Genomic DNA, 21084 nt, shown 5'->3' on the forward strand with positions numbered 1-21084 from the left:
TGAGCAAGTGATCATTTTGAAATGGAAGGAGTATCAGACCACTGCAAATCTACCAAGACCTGGCCGTCCCTCTAAACTTTCAGCTCAGACAAGGAGAAGACTGATCAGAGATGCAGCCAAGAGGCCCATGATCACTCTGGATGAACTGCAGAGAACTACAGCTGAGGTGGGAGAGTCTGTCCATACGACAACAATCAGTCGTACACTGCACAAATCTGGCCTTTATGGAAGAGTGGCAAGAAGAAAGCCATTTCTGAAAGATATCCATAAAAAGTCTCGTCTAAAGTTTGCCACAAGCCACCTGGGAGACACACCAAACATGTGGAAGAAGGTGCTCTGGTCAGATGAAACCAAAATCGAACTTTTTGCCCACAATGCAAAACGATATGTTTGGCATAAAAGCAACACAGCTCATCACCCTCAATACACCATCCCCACTGTCAAACATGGTGGTGGCAGCATCATGGTTTGGGCCTGCTTTTCTTCAGCAGGGACAGGGAAGATGGTTAAAATTGAGGGGAAGATGGATGCAGCCAAATACAGGACCATTCTGGATGAAAACCTGTTGGAGTCTGCAAAAGACCTGAAACTGGGACGGAGATTTATCTTCCAACAAGACAATGATCCCAAACATACAGCAAAATCTACAAAGGAATGGTTCACAAATAAACGTATCCAGGTGTTAGAATGGCCAAGTCAAAGTCCAGACCTGAATCCAATCGAGAATCTGTGGAAAGAGCTGAAAACTGCTGTTCACAAACGCTCTCCATCCAACCTCACTGAGCTCGAGCTGTTTTGCAAGGAAGAATGGGCAAGAATTTCAGTCTTTCGATGTGCAAAACTGATAGAGACATACCCCAAGCGACATGCAGCTGTAATCGCAGCAAAAGGTGGCTCTACAAAGTATTAACACAAGGGGGCCGAATAATTTTGCACGCCCCACTTTTCATTTTTTTATTAGTTAAAAAAGTTTCAAAAATCCAATAGATTTCGTTCCACTTCACAATTGTGTCCCACTTGTTGGTGATTCTTCACAAAAAATAAAAAATTTATATCTTTATGTTTGAAGCCTAAAATGTGGCAAAAGGTTGAAAAGTTCAAGGGGGCCGAATACTTTCGCAAGGCACTGTATATCACTACCCTCATGAAGGGGGGGGGGGGCATACTGGATAGATCACTGACAACGCTGGAAAAATTATTCCTATAAGAGCAGAAACCAACACATAATCTATCTAATGTAAGTGGATAGATGCGTTTCCTGGAAGAGAGGATGATAATCGAAAAAGGTAAACAAAAAAACGAATAATGGCAGCATGGCAAATTTGGGAAGAGTTTCATTGCCCCTATTGAGGGAGATATAGGAAATGGGCCCAAGTGGAGATAAGGGAGAGAGGATAGGGGGAAAGGGGAAGGAATATAAAGAAAATAAAGAAATTATTTTTTATTTATTTTATTTTATGGGGTGGTGAGTGTCTTTGTGTGGTTGTGAGTGTTGGGGGGGGGGGGGGTAGTATGAATGAGAAACATTGGGTCTAGGATAATAAGTAGTGATATGGATTCAATACAAGAAATGATATGGCAAAAGTAAATGCAGGTTATTAGGGTGTTAGGAATTGATTTTATATTTTTTAAAATCAGATGGTAATCCAAATACACTGTTAGATAAAATATGACTTTGTAAATGTTGTGTAATAATTGTAAAAAATTATGTTAAATAAAGATTATAAAAAAAATCTGAGAGATAGAAGCAACATTAGGAGTGGCCAATCAACAGTTTGGTACATTTTGAGGAAAGAAGAATGCACTGGTGAGCTCAGCAACATAAAATGGCCTGGAGGTCCACGGAAAACAACTGTGGTGGATGATCGCAGGATACTCTCTATGGTAAAGAAAACCACATTCACAACATCCAGACAAGAGAAGGACACTCTTTAGGAGGTGGGCGTATCATTGTCAAAGTCTACAATCAAGAGAAGACTTCACAAGAGCAATCACAAGGTACACACCATTCATAAGCCTGAGGAATAGAACAGCCAGATTAGATTGCCAAAAAACATCTAAAAAAGTCAGACCAGACCTGGAAAAGCATTCTTTTGGTGTAGAGAAGGCTTGGAACGTCTCATGATCCAAAGCCCACGTCATATGTGGTCAAAATGGTGGAGCTTGTAGTGTAGCCATTTATTGATGTGACAGATAACAGAAGCAGCTGGATGAATTCTGTAGTGTTTATAGATATACTGTCAGCTCAGATTCAGCCAATTTCAGCAAAGTTGATGGGACGGCGCTTCACAATACAGATGAACAATGATCCAAAAACACACTGCAAACTGCAAATAACCCAAAAAGTGCAATTCAAAACCCAGGAACTTTTGAAGGAAAAGAAGTGGAGTATTCTGCAATGGCTGAGTCAATCACCTGATCTCTGATAAGAGACATTAATGGCTCATATTACAGTAATCCCTAAGGAGGGAAAAGATCCATCACAATGTGCTAGTTATCGAGCAATCTCATTGTTAAATGTGGACCTAAAGATCCTAACGAACATACTAGCCACTAGATTACTGACATACATCCCGGCCCTAATACATCCTGATCAAGTGGGGTTTTCTCCGTTTAGGGAAGGCAGATAAAACACGCAAAGGGTTCTAAGTGCTATATATTCTGCTCAATGGGATCAGAAACCTCTAGTGCATGGATATGCAATTAGCGGACCTGCAGGTGTTGCAGAACTACAACTCCCATGAGGCATAGCAAGACTCTGACAGCCACAAGCATGACACCCGGAGGCAGAGGCATGATGGGACTTGTAGTTTTGCAACAGCTGGAGGTCCGTTAATTGCAGATCCCTGCTCTAGTGCTTATCTCTGCAGATGCAGAAAAAGCATTTGACAGAGTAGACTGGACATTCCTGAAAGCAACATTGCAACATATAGGACTCGGTAATGGAATGCTAAATTGGATTAAAAGTTTATACTCCTGCCCAAAAGCAAGGGTCAAAATAAATGAAATAATATTGGAACCCTTTTCTATATGCAATGGAACGTGGCAGGGATGCCCACTCTCACCTATTATTTTCATCCTTACATTAGAACCCTTGCTAAGAACTATACCAGATATCAGGGGCATATCAATTAAGGGAGAAGAAGCTGGCGGCATACGCAGATGATTTTTTATAGCTTCTCCAGTTCTGTCGCTTCAATCTTTGTTAGCGGAAATGCGGAAATATGGAGGGATATCCAACTTTAAAGAAAACTATAGCAAATCAGAAGCAATGGGTGTAGAAGTGAATATTGGTATACAAAATCAGTTATCCGCACATTTTGCTTTTAAGTGGACAGACTCCCATATATGCTACTTAGGGACTAAAATACCAAATAAGTTAAATAGAGTGTTTGAACTTAACTTCGCACCGTTGGCACGACAGATTAAATCAGATCTGTAGCGGTGGGATAAGGAAGTCTTCACGTGGTTTGGTAGAATTAATATTATAAAAATGAATGTGATGCCAAGACTGATTTATCTGTTCCAGACTCTACCGGTCAAGATTCCCCTAGGATTTTTCAGAGATCTGAGAGTAAGATTTGCGAGGTTTATATGGGCAGGAAAACCAGCGAGAGTGCGGAGGGATATTTTAACCTTACCAAAAGAGAGAGAAGGGGTGGGGATTTCCCGATCCGGTCGGTTATATTACGAAGCATCACATTTAGCACGCGTAGCGGAATGGTGCGCGCTTACAAAGAGCAAGCCATGGTTATGTATGGAACAAGCAGTGGCCATCATACCATTGGAGGGGATAGTATGGATCATGGATACAGAGATACCTCATATTGTGAAGAGACACCCTACAATAGGTGCTGCTCTTAGATCAGTTAAAAAGATTTTTAAGAAAATGGAGGTGTCTATATAACCAAGTCCCATGATCCCAATCCTGGGCACCCCGAGTTTTGAACCAGGTCTGATAGATCACTGGTTTAGGAATTTAAGGCGACGAGGAATTAGTAGGCTTCGACATTTCACAACCGATAACCACGTGATGACTGGAGAAGAGATCGAACGAGAGTTTTAAGGGGAGCTAGATCCATTCAGACGAATACAGTTGAAGGCCTTTCTCCGATCAATAGCAACACGACTGTCAGTAGTACATATACCATCTAAATTTGAGCAGATATGTTTAAAGGGGGAACCATTGGAACATTCACTCTCAGTTATGTATTCCTTGTTGGTTGAGCTGAAAGCCCCACAAGAATTAGCGTTTGTACAAGCATGGGAAAGAGATCTGGGGGTAACTTTTTCTGAGACACAGAAAAATAAGATTTTCAGGTTCACGCACAAGGCATCATTGGCAACTAAATACCAAGAAGGGGGGTATAAAATATTGACTAGATAGTATAGAACACTATCGGTATTGAATTGGATATATCCACAAATATCGAACCTTTGCTGGCGATGCCAGGGTGCAAGGGGCACTCTGATACACATATTTTGGGAATGCCCTGGAGTGAAAGACTTTTGGAAAATGGTCTCCGAAAACAATTAAAGAAATCACTGAACTGTCTCTTGGGTAAAATCCAGCAGCATATCTGCTACATGATATTCCGATATCTACTGAAAAATATAAAACCTCACTTTTGAGGCATTTGCTGACTGCAGCAAAAGCCTGTATTCTGAGTCTTTGGAAAAGCACTGCATGCCCAACTAGATCACAATGGCTTGGCAGAATAACAAAAATTCAGCAAATGGAAAATCTCACTATGATGATGAGAGAGCAAGAGGATAAGTACTGGGAGATCTGGTCTCCCTATATTATATATAGGGAACAAAATCCTTAAATAAAAGTTATACAGTGGTGTGAAAAAGTGTTTGCCCCCTTCCTCATTTCCTGTTCCTTTGCATGTTTGTCACACTTAAGTGTTTCGGAACATCAAACCAATTTAAACAATAGTCAAGGACAATACAAGTAAACACAAAATGCAATTTGTAAATGAAGGTGTTTATTATTAAAGGTGAAAAAAAATCCAAACCATCATGGCCCTGTGTGAAAAAGTGATTGCCCCCTAAACCTAATAACTGGTTGGGCCACCCTTAGCAGCAACAACTGCAACCAAGCGTTTGCGATAACGTGCAATGAGGCTTTTACAGCGTCCTGGAGGAATTTTGGCCCACTCATCTTTGCAGAATTGTCCTAATTCAGTTACATTAGAGGGTTTTCGAGCATGAACAGCCTTTTTAAGGTCATACCACAACATCTCAATAGGATTCAGGTCAGGACTTTGGCTAGGCCACTCCAAAGTCTTCATTTTGTTTTTCTTCAGCCATTCAGTGGTGGACTTGCTGGTGTGTTTAGGATCATTGTCCTGCTGCAGAACCCAAGTTCGTTTCAGCTTGAGTACACGAACAGATGGTCGGACATTCTCCTTCAGGATCTCTTGGTAGACAGCAGAATTCATAGTTCCTTTTATCACGGCAAGTCTTCCAGGTCCTGAAGCAGCAAAACAGCCCCAGACCATCACACTACCACCACCATATTTTACTGTTGGTATAATGTTCTTTTTCTGAAATGCAGTGTTCCTTCTACGCCAGATATACTTGGACACACACCTTGCAAAGAGTTCCACTTTTGTCTCATCGGTCCACAGAATGTTGTCCCAAAAGTCTTGGGGATCATCAAGATGTGTTGTGGAGAAATTGAGACGAGCTTTGATGTTCTTTTTGCTCAGCAGTGGTTTTCTCCTTGGAACTCTGCCATGCAGGCCATTTTTGCCCAGTCTTTTCCTGATGGTGGAGGCATGAACGCTGACCTTAACTGAGGCAAGTGAGGCCTGCAGTTCCTTGGACGTTGTTGTGGGGTCTTTTGTGACCTCTTGGATGAGTCGTCGCTGCGCTCTTGGGGTCATTTTGGGCAGCCGGCCACTCCTGGGAAGGTTCACCACTGTTCCATGTCTTCGCCATTTGTGGATAATGGCTCTCACTGTGGTTCGCTGGATTCCCAAAGCTTTGGAAATGGCTTTATAACCCTTTCCAGACTGATAGATCTCAATTACTTTCTTTCTCAATTGTTCCTGAATTTCTTTGGGTCTCGGCATGATGTGTAGCTTTTAAGGATCTTCTGGTGGACCTTACTGTGTCAAGCAGCTCCTATTTAAGTGATGCCTTGATTGTGAACAGGTGTGGCAATAATCAGGCCTGGGTGTGGCTAGAGAAATTGAACTCAGGTGTGGACAACCACAGTTATATTATGTTTTAACAAGGGGGGCAATCACTTTTTCACACAGGGCCATGATGGTTTGGATTTTTTTTCCCCTTTAATAATAAACACCTTCATTTACAAATTGCATTTTGTGTTTACTTGTGTTGTCCTTGACTATTGTTTAAATTGGTTTGATGTTCCGAAACACTTAAGTGTGACAAACATGCAAAGGAACAGGAAATGAGGAAGGGGGCAAACACTTTTTCACACCACTGTAAACCTCTCATAAACAAGTGTCAGCAGGAGGTGTGGGGCCGGGAGGGGGAGGGGTGGAGAGGGGGTGATTTAAGAGGCAGACTACAATATTGTATTGTATTTCTTTTTCTTTTTTTTTTCTCATTTTTTTTTTGGGTGTTATTTTTGTCTATTGGTTAGTAAAGATACTTTAAGAAAGGATAAATTATTGGTAGAAAATATAATCCTTTTGTGATGCTTATAGCAAAGAGTGTGGAGGCTAAATATAGGATAAGATGTAGGGATATGTAAACGTTTTGTAAAATTATCTGTGTGAAAATAAAATAAAGAATTTATAAAAAAAAACAAAAACACCTGATCTCAACCCAATTGAGCATGCATTTCACTTGCTGAAGGCAAAAATAAAGGTAGAAACACCCACAAACAAAGAACAACGGAAGACAGCTGCAGTTAGAACCTGGAAAAGCATCAGAAATAAAAAAAAAAAGCCAAAGGAAAGAAAACGAATGCAGCCGTCACATCTAATGATTAGTAAGCTGCAATATATTGCATTTTTGGTTTAATGCTGCTTTAGTTTCAATCATTCAAGATCTTCACTTTACATTGAGCGTTACACAATAGCCACAGTACTTCATATATACAAAATGTACTAGGAGTCCACCTCTCATGTTTTCAGTACCAATAATCCTGTACTGATATAGACTGTAACTTATTTGTTATAGTGCTTGTGGTGTATAGAACATTTTCTACTGTGGTTATTCCACTGTAGACCTCATATCATAGCATATGGCCATGTGTATGCTTCATATCATGGGTCTCGGAGTACAGCCCATCCCCTGGGAAAAACCAGCACCCCTTCCATCTGTTGGAGGGAGTCTGGCCTCCCAAGTCTCGGGGGCCCCTCTCCAGACCTCATTAGGTTAGTGTCTTGCCGAGAGAAGAAAGGGGGTAAATCCTAAAAGAAGGAAAGGGGGAAGGGCTCAGAATTAGTGGGGGGTAGAGTTGGGAGGTGAGAGTCGGGGATAGGGTGGGGGGCTCCACGCTCTAAACCAGTATTTCAAGAGGGGTCCTAGTTTGTGATTGTCCTGGGATCATTTGTCAGGTATCTGATCCATGGATCCCATACTTTATTAAACAATTTCATTTTATCCTGCACCATTGCTGTTAGCTGTTCATTTAACATAAGCCATGACATTTTGTGTTTAAGTTGGTCAAATGGTAAGGCCACAGACCTCCAGTTCCTTGCTGCAGTGATTTTAGCTGATATGAATATAAATGTAAGCCCTTGTACACACGGTCGGACATTCCAACAACAAAATCCTTCAGATTTTGTCCGACGGATTTTGTCCGAAACTTGTGTTGCATACACACGGTCGGACAAAGTTGTCGGAAAATCCGATCATACGTAACGTGATGAGGTTACTTCATTATGACGGTTCAGGCTAGTAGCCAATAGCTTTGGTCTAGGAATTTGATCTGAGCATGCGTGGCACTTTGTCCGATCGGAATTCTCTACACACAATTGGACAAAGTCCGATCGGATCATGTTGTCGGAAAGTTTTATAGCCCAGCTCTAAAATTTTGTCCGTCTGATATTCTGACAGAAACAGTCCGATGGAGCCCACAAACAGTTGGATTATCCGACAACACAGTCAGATCGGACATTTTCCGTCGGAATATCCGACTGCGTGTACAAGGGCTAAGAAGTGTTCTTTGATGTTTGATGCTTCCGCTATCCTGCCACACAGGAGTGCATGCTTAGTGGACTTCGCCAGGTTAATCTGGGTGAGGGTGTATATAAAGTTGTAAATCTCCTGACTTGGGGCATGTCCACCATATATGGTATGCTGTTCCCACCTGGCCGCATCCCCCAAAGCACTCCGGCGTGGCTTCAGGCACAAAAGTGGCCAGTCTGGCCGGTACCATATACCATCTCAATAAAACCTTATAGTGATGCTCTATAATGAAGGGATTGGTGAGCGATCGAGAGGCTGACATTGTTATCGAGTGCCATTCTTCAAGATCCAACGTTTCTTAAAGATCTTGTTCCCATAAAGTCCCATAGTTCAGTTTAGTCGAGATATATGTCAATATCATATATATAGCGGATATATGACCGCTGAGTTTGTCATATTGTTTACACATATGCTCCATGGGAGTCACTGTTGCTAAATCACCTTTACGAGGTATTTGAGTGAACCTATAGTGTTCAGTATTTGGCATTTGATATTTTTTCTACCAGGGATCTTTCGGTTAGTATACCCTTGTGGTCACAGAAGTCTGCTATCCGTATTAGGCCCTTATTGGTCCACCATTTGAATGCAGGGGGGGGGGGGGGTGAGGCCTGGGGTGAAGTCTCTATTTCTGAGCCCTTGACAGTCTGATTAAGGACAAACCAAATAATAAGATCCTGCAAGATACAGTACCAATTATCCTAGATTATAGTATACAACATAAACAGATTGAGAAAATTATCAAGCGCCATTGGGACATATTACGAGCAGATACATGTCTGAAAGATATGCTCCCTACCTGCCCTAAATTCGTGTATAGAAGAGCTCCCACCATTAGAGACAAAATTGTAAAAAGCATCCCAGATCCTCCTGGGAGAGGACTGACATTCTTCACAGGAAAAGGCTTCTACCCCTGCAAAAGATGTTACGCATGCACAAAAACCAAACGTCCAAATGAAAAGAAGAAGGACTTCACCTCAACTAGCACCGCCAACACCTACAAGATGAAAGAGTTTATCTGTTGTAATACAGTGGGAGCAGTATATGCCCTTGAATGCAGTTGTGGGCTTCAATATATAGGCCGCACCAAGAGACCACTTAGGGTTTGTATAAAAGAACATGTGCAGAACATACAAAAAGGCTTTGATAAACATAACGTATCAAAACACTTCACTACTCACCACAACAAAGACGCAACGCAATTGAAATTTTAGGGCATAGAACCATATGAGAAACACTGGCGTGGGGGACACAAAGTAAGGACCTTTAGTCAGCTTGAGTCCAAGTGGATTTTTACCTTGGACACTCTCACGCCACGTGACCTCAACATTGAATTTGATCTTAACTGTTTTATCAGTGACTTTTAATCCTCTTTTATCATCTTATTTTTTTGAATTATTTATATCCCAAATGGCACTCTGAAGAGCGACCCATTCTCTTCTCTAGGTTCCTGGATACACACGTACCTCCTTGAGAGTTATCCTCAGTGTGTGGTATCCTGGCCCACTCACATAACTCTAATCTCTATTTTTAATTTCTAATAAGCCCCCTGAAGAGCGACTCCATTATGCACCTATTTTTTCTTGATATGTCATAGTTTTTATACTTCCTCTAGTAGACACTTCACTTTGGGGAACTTCTGTTTCCCTCTAGTTAATTTAATACATACTGATTTTCAGATTTATGGCTTAGCCCTTCCTCCTCTGGGCTGGCCGCTCAGCTGTCGGCTAATTGCTAGCTCTCTTCTCTTTCCAGTTACCAGCTGTTTCCGATGATGCTCGTCTGACCTGCCTATTTAAAGAATTCCAGCTCACTTTTTCCTTTGCCTTCGCGTTGGTCACATCACAAGGAACCATCTCCTGCTGTTTGTTTAAAGACTGGCTTGCTGACATCCCTCCTGGCTTCTTATCCTGCTTGCAGTTGTTCTCCTTGGATCCCTGACTTCTGGCCTGGCTGATTACCCGATCTGGTTAATGAACTTTGGACTGGCTGACTACCCGATCTGGCTACTGGACTCTGGCTATGCTTGACTACGCTTTTTTCTATTTACCTTTTTATTTTTATTAATAAACAAGTGTGATTTGGTTGTACTTCTGTCTCGGTCTGTTTCATGGTTTCTGACATTGGGTCTTCTACAAAATGACCGCTGGACTATTAAAATTACATGGCCTATAAATAGACACTTCCACAGGCACTAGTCATCTCCTGATGAAGTCACGTGATTCGTGACGAACATGCGTCGGGACTATCTGACACTGGAAGTGGCGCTAATCGAGCTTTCCGCTCGTTTGTACATTGCTCTGTTTTTCCTTTTGTTTATGTGAGTACCTGTATTTATTTTTATTATAATAAATAATGTTAAAATACTACACTATGGGGCATACCTCCTCTCTTTAAATCCCTACATATATGGTATACTGGTGAGATTGGTGAGACCCTCCCTCCTGGAAACCCTAAAAAACGACCCTTAAAGATGACGTACACACGCTGGGAATAGGCAGGATAGGAACGCCAGCGAGGACCTGGGCTGCCTCAGTAGGATCCTTAAAGGGGACGGTCACAAGTCTATGCTGTTACCTTACAGCAGTAAGGTAAGGGGACACCCATATAATTACCACGAAAGGACCACACAGGATATCCACCACTTGTAGCACCTTTACACCGAATTTTGTGTATAAGCACCAGCACTTTATTCTTTGGATTCAAAGTACCACCACACCATGCATCTTTGAATTTTTTTTAGGAATGGGAATATTTATGGACATTTTCTAATTATATAAAATCTTGCTTGCTTGATGCATTTTTACTCTGTTGTGTATATCTGTGAGACGCCAGCACTTTATCATTCTGTCCCAGCACATGGGTTTACCATCACCAATATTTATTGCTACACTTGCACTGTTTTTTTAGCGCACACACTACGTATATGGAAACGTGTGTATATATATATATATATATATATATATATATATATATATATATATATATATATATATACATATGTATTTTTTTTTTATCTGTGTTTTCTATGCTGGTCATGTTTTAAAAAAAAAGCACTTTATTTTATTATATCGGATAATCTATACCATCTTTGAATTCTAAATATTAACCTGCACTATTATATTACCTAAAATATTTCTGTCTACTATTAGTGGAGCTATTGTTATTAGCTACCTAATCCTTCCTAGTGTTATCTGATTTTAGTTCTTTTGTACAGCGCACAACTATCTCCATATCTTTTCTATCCCAGATCTCTAGCGAGATTGAATGCAGCGTTAAAGAGTGATGCCGCGTACACGCGACCAGTTTTGCCGTTGGAATAAACTCAGAACGTTTCTCTGACGGAATTCCGCTCAACCTGTCTTGCATACACACGGTCACACCAAAGTCCGACTGTCAAGAACGCGGTGGCGTACAACATGTACGGCGGGACGGGTCTCGTACTTGCTTCAGGGCGTTGTTTTTGGTACGTCGGAACAGCTTAAAGACGAGCGGCTTTCCCGATAGTAATTAGTTCTGTCTGAAAAATGTAGAACATGTTCTCTATCTAAGCCCGTCTGAATTTTCAATGGAAAAAGTCAGATGGGGCATACACACGGTCGGAATATATGATGAAAAGCTCCCATCTGACTTTTTCTGATGGACATTCCGCTCGTGTGTACGCAGCACAATTCTACTTTTGTTGAGAAAAATAAAACATTCCACTTTGGGTGATCTATGTGCATTGCAAGGATTATAGCAAACTTTGTTGCAGATTCCTATCTTTCTTATTGTAAAGAAATAGCTGTTTGCTTCTCTGTGTCCATGTACAGAGTGAATCTAATGGGAGTGACTTTATAATTATCGACCAGCTGCTGCACTTGCAGGGATCTAATGAGGAAAGTGGCAGGGTCCCTTTACACGTGATTTCCCTTTGGGAGTATCTCACCAATGACATTTTTGTTGCAGGGGATGCACAAAATCTGACTTGTATCTTAGTGCAGACTTCTGGGAAAATCAATGAGCCAATCACACAAGCAGGAAATTATGTTTCTGGGGGGCGTTCTGTATACCATCTGTGTACAGAACACCTCCAGGTGGCCGTATTGCATTTTACAGAAAATTACAGCATTGCCGATTGAAAAGGAAAGGGAATTTTTAACCACTTGCTTACTGGGCACTTAAACACCCTTCCTGACCAGACCAATTTTCAGCTTTCGGTGCTCTCACACTTTGAATGACAATTACTCAGTCATGCAACACTGTACCCAAATGAATTTTGTATCCTTTTTTTCCCACAAATAGAGCTTTCTTTTGGTGGTATTTGATCACCTCTGGGGTTTTTATTTTTTGCGCTATAAATGAAAAAGACCGAAAATTTTGAAAAAAAACGCATATTTCTTTGTTTCTGTGACAGAATTATGCAAATTATTAATTTTTCTTCATAAATTTTGGCCACAATTTATACTGCTACATATCTTTGGTAAAAATAACCCAAATTAGTGGATATTATTTGGTCTTTGTGAAAGTTATAGAGTCTACAAGCTGTGGTGCGAATCGCACAAAATTGATCACATCTGATGTACTGGTGGCCTATCTCGCTTCTTGTGACCCGAACAAGTCAGGAAAGTACAAATACCCCCCAAATGACCCCTTTTTGGAAAGTAGACATTCCAATGTATTTAGTAAGAGGCATGGTGAGCTTTTTGATGTTGTCATTTTTTTCCCACAATTCTTTGCAAAATGAAGATTTTTCATTTTTTTTATTTTTCTCCACAAAATTGTCATTGTAATAGGTTATTTCTCTCACGTGGCATGTGTATACCACAAATGACACCCCCATAAAATTCTGCTACTCCTCCTGAGTATTACAATACCACATGTGTGGGACTTTTTCACAGCCTGTCCACATAGAGAGGCCCAACATGCAGGGAGCGCCATCACGTGTTCTAGAAGCATAAATTACACATCTAACTTGTTGACTATTTATTACACTTTTGAAATACCAGGACAATGACACGTGACACTGATGACAGATGGCACAAATACGTGGCAATGATGACACTTATACGTGGCACTGATGACACGTGGCACTGATGACAGATGGCACTAATATGTGGCACTGATGACAGATGACACTAATATGTGGCACTGATGACACGTGGCACTAATACGTGGCACTGATGACACGTGGCACTAATACGTGGCACTGATGACACGTGGCACTAATACGTGGCACTGATGACACGTGGCACTAATACGTGGCACCGGTGACAGATGGCACTAATACGTGGCACCAATGACACGTGACACTGATGACAGATTGCACTGATAAGTGGCATTGATGACACGTGACACTGACAACAGATGGCACGTGACACTGACAGGTGGCACTGATGACAAATGGCACTGATACGTGGCACTGATGACAGATGGCACTAATACGTGGCACTGATGACAGATGGCACTATGTGGCACTAATAACACGTGGCACTGATGACAGATGCCACTTATATGTGGCACTGATGACAGATGGCACTGGGGACAAATGGCACTGACAGGTGGCACTGGGGACAGATAGCACTGCGGGCAGGTGGCACTGGGGTGGGGTGGATTGCACTGGGGTGGATGGCACTGGGGCGGATGGCACTGGGGCAGGATGGCACTGGGGCAGGATGGCACTGGGGCGGATGGCACTGGGGCAGGATGGCACTGGGGCAGGATGGCACTGGGGCAGGATGGCACTGGGGGGGGGATGGCACTGGGGGAGGATGGCTCTGGGGGAGGATGGCACTTTTTTTTAAACTTTTTTTTTTGTACACTGACGGCTGCTGCAGCCGTTCTTCTCTCCCCTCTCACACACTGTCTGTCTGAGGAGGGAGAGCGGCGCTGAGAGGTGATCTCATATGTTTACATATGAGATCATCTCCCATTGGACACGCCGATCACGCTGTAAACGGCCGCTGTGATTGGCCGTTTACAGCGATCTGTGTTTGCCTGTCCCCGGGGGACACGGCAAACACAGAACTTCCGCGATGCGCGCCCGCGGCGGCGCGCATTGCGGAAGTAAACACCAGGCCGTCCAGGGACGGCCAGGCGAAGGCAGCCGTCCGCTCTAAGGCCGTCATTCGGCTATAGGGCGGGCGGGAAGCGGTTAAATAACATTCAATTACAATATGACTTGTGTCACGATTGTATATGCTAGTTAATTTATATTTTTTTCACAATTTTTTCCCCACAAAAGTGGAGTTACCCTTTAAGCCCATGGCAGAGCACCTGTGATGAAGCATCAACAGAGAGCGATGGAGAGCCGTGCTGTTTCCCACCCACCCGTGTTCTGTGAAAACAGCCAAGTCATTGAAATCTGCAATTACTACTGCTGGAGAGTCACTGGAAGTGATGTAATGGGAGATTTTGACGAGTTGGCTCGTTTGACAGAACACCGGTCTTCAGTTTGCTTTCAGTTTCGCTTCTCCTCTCCACAGCCATCGTGCCCAATCACCCCCCCCCTTTCCTGCGAGGATGGATGGAGGACAGAGGATGGAGAGTGGATGGAGAATGGATGGAGGACGGCGGATGAATGGAGGACAGAGGAGGGAGGATGGATGATGGATGGAGGACAGAGGAGGGAGGATGGATTGAGGGTGGAGGATGGATGGAGGGAGGACAGAGGAGGGAGGATGGATGGAGGATGAAGGATGGATGGAGGACAATGGAGGGAGGATGAATGGAGGACGGAGGATGGATGGAACACAGAGGAGGGAGGATGGATTGAGAAAGGAGGATGGATGAAAGACAGAGGATGGATGGAGAACAGAGAATGGAGGATGGGTGGAGAACAGAGAATGGAGGATGGATGGAGAACAGAGAATGGAGGATGGATGGAGAACAGAGAATGGAGGATGAATGGAGAACAGAGGAGGGAGAACAGATGGAGGACGAATGGAGGATGGATGGAGGACAGAGGAGGGAGAATGGATGGAGGACAGAGGAGGGAGGTTAGATGGAGGACGGAGGAAAGATGGAGGATGGAGGACTGTCATAAATTCAAATGTGACCAGAACTGTGTGACTGTGACAGAGTGAACCAAACGTAAGTAGGTGAAAGTAAGTAATTTTATTAAGATAAATGCATAAAATTTGAATACACCACCAATACAAAACAGAGTGAGAAAACCCAAACAACCACAACAGTGACAACAACCAACCAGCATATATAGCAAAAAGGGGATACCAGAATTGTAGTCAGGCCAGGCCAGGGTCATAAATGGGAGATCAACAGATGGGGGCAAGGAGTAAAACAGACAGGGACAAAGTGGAAGGGATCAGGCTGCAGGGCAAGGATCCAGAGATACAGAAACAGACAGGAACAGGTACAACAGGTACAACAGGTACAGGAATCAGGTTCAAGATCAGGATCAGGATAGCAGCTGGATGCAGGTCAGGGCTCAAGGACAATACCAAGGCAAGGTATGTGTGAACTTTCCGGTATTTATGCTATTACCTGCTATCAGGCTCAGATGATGCCTGACTGCAGAAGGTAATATCTGCTCCATACTGCTAGGATCCATCTGATGGTGGACGCCAGTACTGCGGCCCAAAGATGACATAACACCAGCAGGGGAAAGCTCTCCTGACAGTTCCAAACTGCCGGGAAACACCTGCTGGTGGACCTCAATACTGCACGCCAAATGACAGATAATATTACCAGTGGATGGAACCTTTCCTGACAAGGATGAATGGAGGATGGATGGAGGACGGGGATAGATGGAGAACAGAGAATGGAGGATGGATGGAGAACAGAGAATGGAGGATGGATGGAGAACAGAGAATGGAGGATGGATGGAGAACAGACAATGGAGGATGGATGGAGAACAGACAATGGAGGATGGATGAAATACGGATGGAGGATGGATAGAGGGTGGAGGATGGATGGAGAATGGATGGAAGACAGAGGATGGAGGACGAATGGAGGGTGGAGGATGGACGGAGGATGGAAGATGGATGGAGGATGGAGGACGGATGGATGGAGGACAGAGGAGGGAGAATGGATGGAGGACGGAGGATGGATGGAGGACAGAGGAGGGAGGATGGATGGAGGGTGGAGGATGCAGGGGGTGAAGCTTGGCTCAGAAGCTCTTTGGAACATCCCCCTCCTGTGTCTCAAGCCTTGGTGTCACATTCTCCAGGAAATAAGGATACAGATCTTGAAAAAGATCCAGCAGCTACAAAGCCGGGCTCCCAGAGTCTCAGCTTGAACAAGCAGAAGATCAGAGAGAAGATATTTCTCCACCTACATCTCTTCCTCCTGCAGCTGCTCCAACCAGAGGAACATCCAGGACTGTGAGAAGAAATGCTCATCAGAAAATACAAGATGTGGTTGTTGTACGTCATCAAAAAAAAAAAAAATTGAAAACCATTTATTATTTTCCTTCAACTTCACAATTATGTGCCTCTTTGTGTTGGTCTATCACATAAAATCCTAATAAAATATATTTACAATTTTGGTTGTAACATGAAAAAAATTGGAAAATTTCAAGGGGTGTGAATACTTTTTCAAAGCACTGTACGCCCGTCCCTGTGCTTTCATCCTCAAACCCCTGTCCTCCATACTCCAAACCCTTTGTTCCTCCTACCCCAGGCTCCAGTCTCTCTATCCTCCATTCCTCATTGCTCCCCAGACCCTCAACCCTCCCTACACCAGACCATCCAATATTCATATCCCAGACCACTGTCGCCCTGTCCTCCATGCCTAAAAAACCTGTCCCCCTGTCCACCATGTCCTCTATACCTCAGACCGCTATCATTTTGTCCTCCCTATCCCAGGCCCTCTGCTCCTCATACCCCTGTCCCTCTGTTGTCCATACCACATACCCTCTAACCTCCTTTCCCCAGCCCCGTCCCTCTGTCCTCTTTTCCTGAGACCCCGTCCCTCTGTCCTCCTTTGCCCAGATCCCCATTTATCTGTCCTTTCCCCAGACCCCCGTCCCTCTGTCCTCCTTTCCCCAGACCCCATTCCCTCTGTCCTCCTTTCCCCGGACCCCCGTTCCTCTGTCCTCCTTTCCCCGGACCCCCGTTCCTCTGCCCTCCTTTCCCCAGACCCCCGTCCCTCTGTCCTCCAGACTCTAAAAATCTCAAGCCTCTTGCCTCAGAGCCATGTGGAGCAGCAGGATTGACATGCTAAACACATAGTTCTGTATCATCTTCCCTTGGAAAGGAGGGAATCTGCAGCCTTCAGGAAGGACATGAGACTCGAAGTTGCCAGGGCCAGGCTGCCCAGCACTCCATAACGGTTCCCATTGAACACCGAGAGCATCAGAATTGCCAGGGTTGCTCCGGCTCTGGTGAAATAACGGGCCACCATTTGGCTTTCTTGAGTCAGGTACCCGTAGCCCATGGCTAGAAACAGCACAGAGCCCAGGACCAGGTTGGCCGTCAATTGATCTCCATTCAGCCAGAAGCAGTAGAAGACCAAAAAAGGCAGGCCAAGAACACTGGCAATCCAAAGGATGGAGCAGCAGAGAGAGTCGGGATCCTCTTGGCAATGCAATGGCAGAAGCCGTGGCATGGAGCAAGAATCCAGCTGCCGCCCCTCTGTGCACCTGAAAATACAAAGGAACCTCAGAATGGAGGAATACACCAACAGGAAATGAGCAACCCCCTCCCCCACTATAACTGCAAAGTGTGTAAAGCTGAGTAGAGGCAAACACCACCAAGACCGATATGAGGCTACCAGACCCAACTCCGGGAGCCCCCATCACCAGACAGAAAGGAGATATCACACAGAGATCGTGTATGGGGGACCCCAAAACTTATCCCCTTCAGAACCCACCATTACACATCTGTATCTCCCCCCACAACACCCCCTGTCCTCCTCTCCACCCACAACACCCTGCTGTCCTCCTCTCTGCCCGCAACACCCCCATCCTCCTCTCCGCCCACAACACCCCCCGCCGCCCTCCTCTCCACCTGCAACACCCGGCTGCCCCCCTCTCCACCCGCAACACCCCCCGTCCTCCTCTCTGCCCACAACACCCCGCCATTCCCCTCTCCGCCCACAACACCCCGTCGCCCTCCTTCTCTGCCCTCAACAACCCCCCAGTCCTCCTCTCCGCCCACAACCCCCCTCCCTGTGCCATCACTGATGTATAACATACAGGGGTGGTGGTAAACGGTTAAAGAAAATCAGTAATAAGATAAATATGAAAGCTTCCATTGAGGACCTCAAGTACTTTTTAGAACAAAGTTTCTGTTGATTGAAAGTTTTCATTTGTCTCTGATTTATTTTTACCTAATGCTAGCTTCATCTTTATAAAAGCAGTCATTTCTGAAGATGGTCACCAATAACATCATCCATATATCCAGGTTTTCTTTTTCTCAGAATATAGTGTAGGAGTGTAGGGACATATACCTTTACCATAAACATTTATTTATCCACAAACTTCCGCAACATAAAAGCTTCAAGACCAGCTCAGCCCCACCCTGTGCCGAGAAATGTTAGACGACCTTTGGATTTTCATTGGAGACTTTCATTTTGATTTCTCTCTTCTGCTGTCATCGATGGCGTCTGCTGGTCTGAGACAAGAGCTGGACTGTTCCATCTGTCTGGACATTTATATAGATCCCGTAAACCTGAGATGTGGACACAACCTCTGCCGGGTCTGTATTGATGGTGTGTTGGATACACAGGAGGGGTCTGGAGGTTATTCCTGTCCTCAGTGCAGAGAAGAGTTCCAGGATCGGCCTGTACTGCAGAGGAACATAACACTGCGTAACATAGTGGAGGCTTTCCGGTCTACTCAGCTGGAAGAAGGGAAGACTGGAATCTTCTGTACACAATGTATTCACTCTCCTGTACCTGCTGTTAAATCTTGTCTGATGTGCGAAGCTTCTCTATGTGATAATCACCTGAGAGTCCATAGCAAGGCACCAGAACATGTCCTAACTGATCCCACCACTTCCATGGAGAACAGAAAATGCTCCATCCATAAGAAGATCCTGGAGTATTACTGCACTGAGGACTCTGCCTGTATCTGTGTGTCCTGCAATTTGGCTGGAGAACACCGGGGACACAAGGTGGAGACTCTGGATGAGGCCTCCGAGAAGAAGAAACAGAAACTGAGAAATGTTCTTCAGAAACTGATGACAGAGAGAGAGGAGACGGAGAAAAGAGTCCAGAGTCTGCAGGATCGCAGGAGAAAAGTACAAGAAAAATCAGCCAGTCTAACAGAGAGAGTCACTGCCCTGTTCATAGAGCTCAGGAGACATCTGGAGGAGCTGGAGAAGAGAGTCCTGAGGAACATCTCCAGCCAGGAAGAGCGGATCTCACACTCATTGTCTGATTTGATTGGTCAGCTGGAAATAAAGAAGGAGGATCTGTCCAGGAAGATGGAGGACATTGAGGAGCTGTGTAACATGACTGAACCACTGACTGTCCTCCAGGAATCAGACACAGGGGACTTGTGTGATACTGAGGAGGGAGATGATGAGGACAGAGAGAGACATGATAGACTCCTCCATGATGGAGGGGATCTGGATGTGTCTGGAATCTCACACACATTACACACAGGGTTATCTGATATGATAAAAGGGGGAAATGTATTCTTCTATATACAGGAAGCTTCAGACATATTACTGGATGTGAACACAGCTCATAATAATCTACAGATATCAGATGACATGAAAACTGCATCCAGGTCAGATATAAAGCAGAATCGTCCAGAAACACCGGAGAGATTTCAGTGTTGGGCCCAGGTATTAAGCAGTCAGAGATTTTACTCGGGGCGACATTACTGGGAAGTTGATGTCAGTGTTAGGTGTGACTACTGCAAGTCACCTATTCATCAAGTTATGTTACCGTTTCCCAATTGTTATTAGAGTTCTTATCTAAGCAATGAGACACGGAAAGAAGTTCTCAGTATATCTGCTCAGAAGGTCGCACCCAACTCTGAGGTTCTTTATTAACACAGCTCTTTTATACACTCAAAAGACAGGCATTAGAAATGTTGAAACAAAACAACAACTTCCATAAAAGGCAATTTCTAAGTGTCTTCTGCTTTTAGAGTTGATGTGGCAGATGACCCTTACGACATGGTTTCCTCTTATGTGTACGTGACTGCACCCATCCGGACTTAAGGATGATGTGTCTTTAAGATACTGAGAATAAAACAGACGAGATAAGCATTTAGTGAAACATACTGTCAACCATCTTGGTTTCTTATACCTTGATCCTCACAATTTCCCCCTTTGACATCACCCTTCCCTCTTACCCTGGGTCCACCTGAACAAGTTCTAGTCGGCCTATGTCCAAAGTACTCTCCCTGACCGCGAGTTGTCAGAGGGGTATACACCCATCCCCCTGGATAGTACCAACATCTAAAATTCAGGAAGAGTGGCTTTTCTGAAAGATGGGTGATGTCAAGGAACCAAATCCACCTATCTTATCCAACTTACAAAAGTTCCATCTTTTCTACAGCATTTACCTTGGCTTTCTTGCAAAAGCACATGAGCAGTTTAAAGCACGCATAAAGAAGAAATACAAATAAAAGCACCACTATAATTGTCATCGCTGCCTTCTTAAGCCAAGAGAATAACCCTGAGAAGCTAAAAGTTCCACCAAACGGATCCCAGTCACGGCCAATATTACGGGCCTTCTCCTGTAGATCCTTTACTTCCGTGCGGTGTCGTGCAATGATGTCATAATAGTCGGGTATCTCGATGCTGGTGTTATGTATCCAAGTACAACATTCATAGTCTTCTGTAGCCTCACAGAGTCCTGTTAATGCTGCACTCATACTTTCAATCGCTAACTCATGTAATTCTATTTGTTTTGTGATGGCTCTGGTCTCTAGATTTAACTTAGTAATGTCATCAGAGTTTTTCTCCAAAATATCATTAATTATTCCAGTATAGTTATTTAGTCGCTTCATTA

General features: G+C 43.9%; 1 protein-coding gene across 1 annotated transcript; it reads left to right on the plus strand.

Moving 5' to 3' along the window:
* The first annotated feature begins 18698 nt into the window (after positions 1–18698).
* Positions 18699–20030, plus strand: LOC143998117 (E3 ubiquitin/ISG15 ligase TRIM25-like). Its single transcript, XM_077493861.1, has one exon. The coding sequence runs from the start codon at positions 18714–18716 to the stop codon at positions 20028–20030; it is 1317 nt and encodes a 438-aa protein (XP_077349987.1). The 5' UTR covers positions 18699–18713.
* The last annotated feature ends 1054 nt before the right edge of the window (positions 20031–21084 follow it).

This window comes from Lithobates pipiens, unplaced genomic scaffold (assembly GCF_037356315.1).
Source record: "Lithobates pipiens isolate NorthernLeopardFrog02 unplaced genomic scaffold, aLitPip1_a1.2 Scaffold_19, whole genome shotgun sequence".
Classification (NCBI taxonomy): Eukaryota; Metazoa; Chordata; class Amphibia; order Anura; family Ranidae; genus Lithobates; species Lithobates pipiens.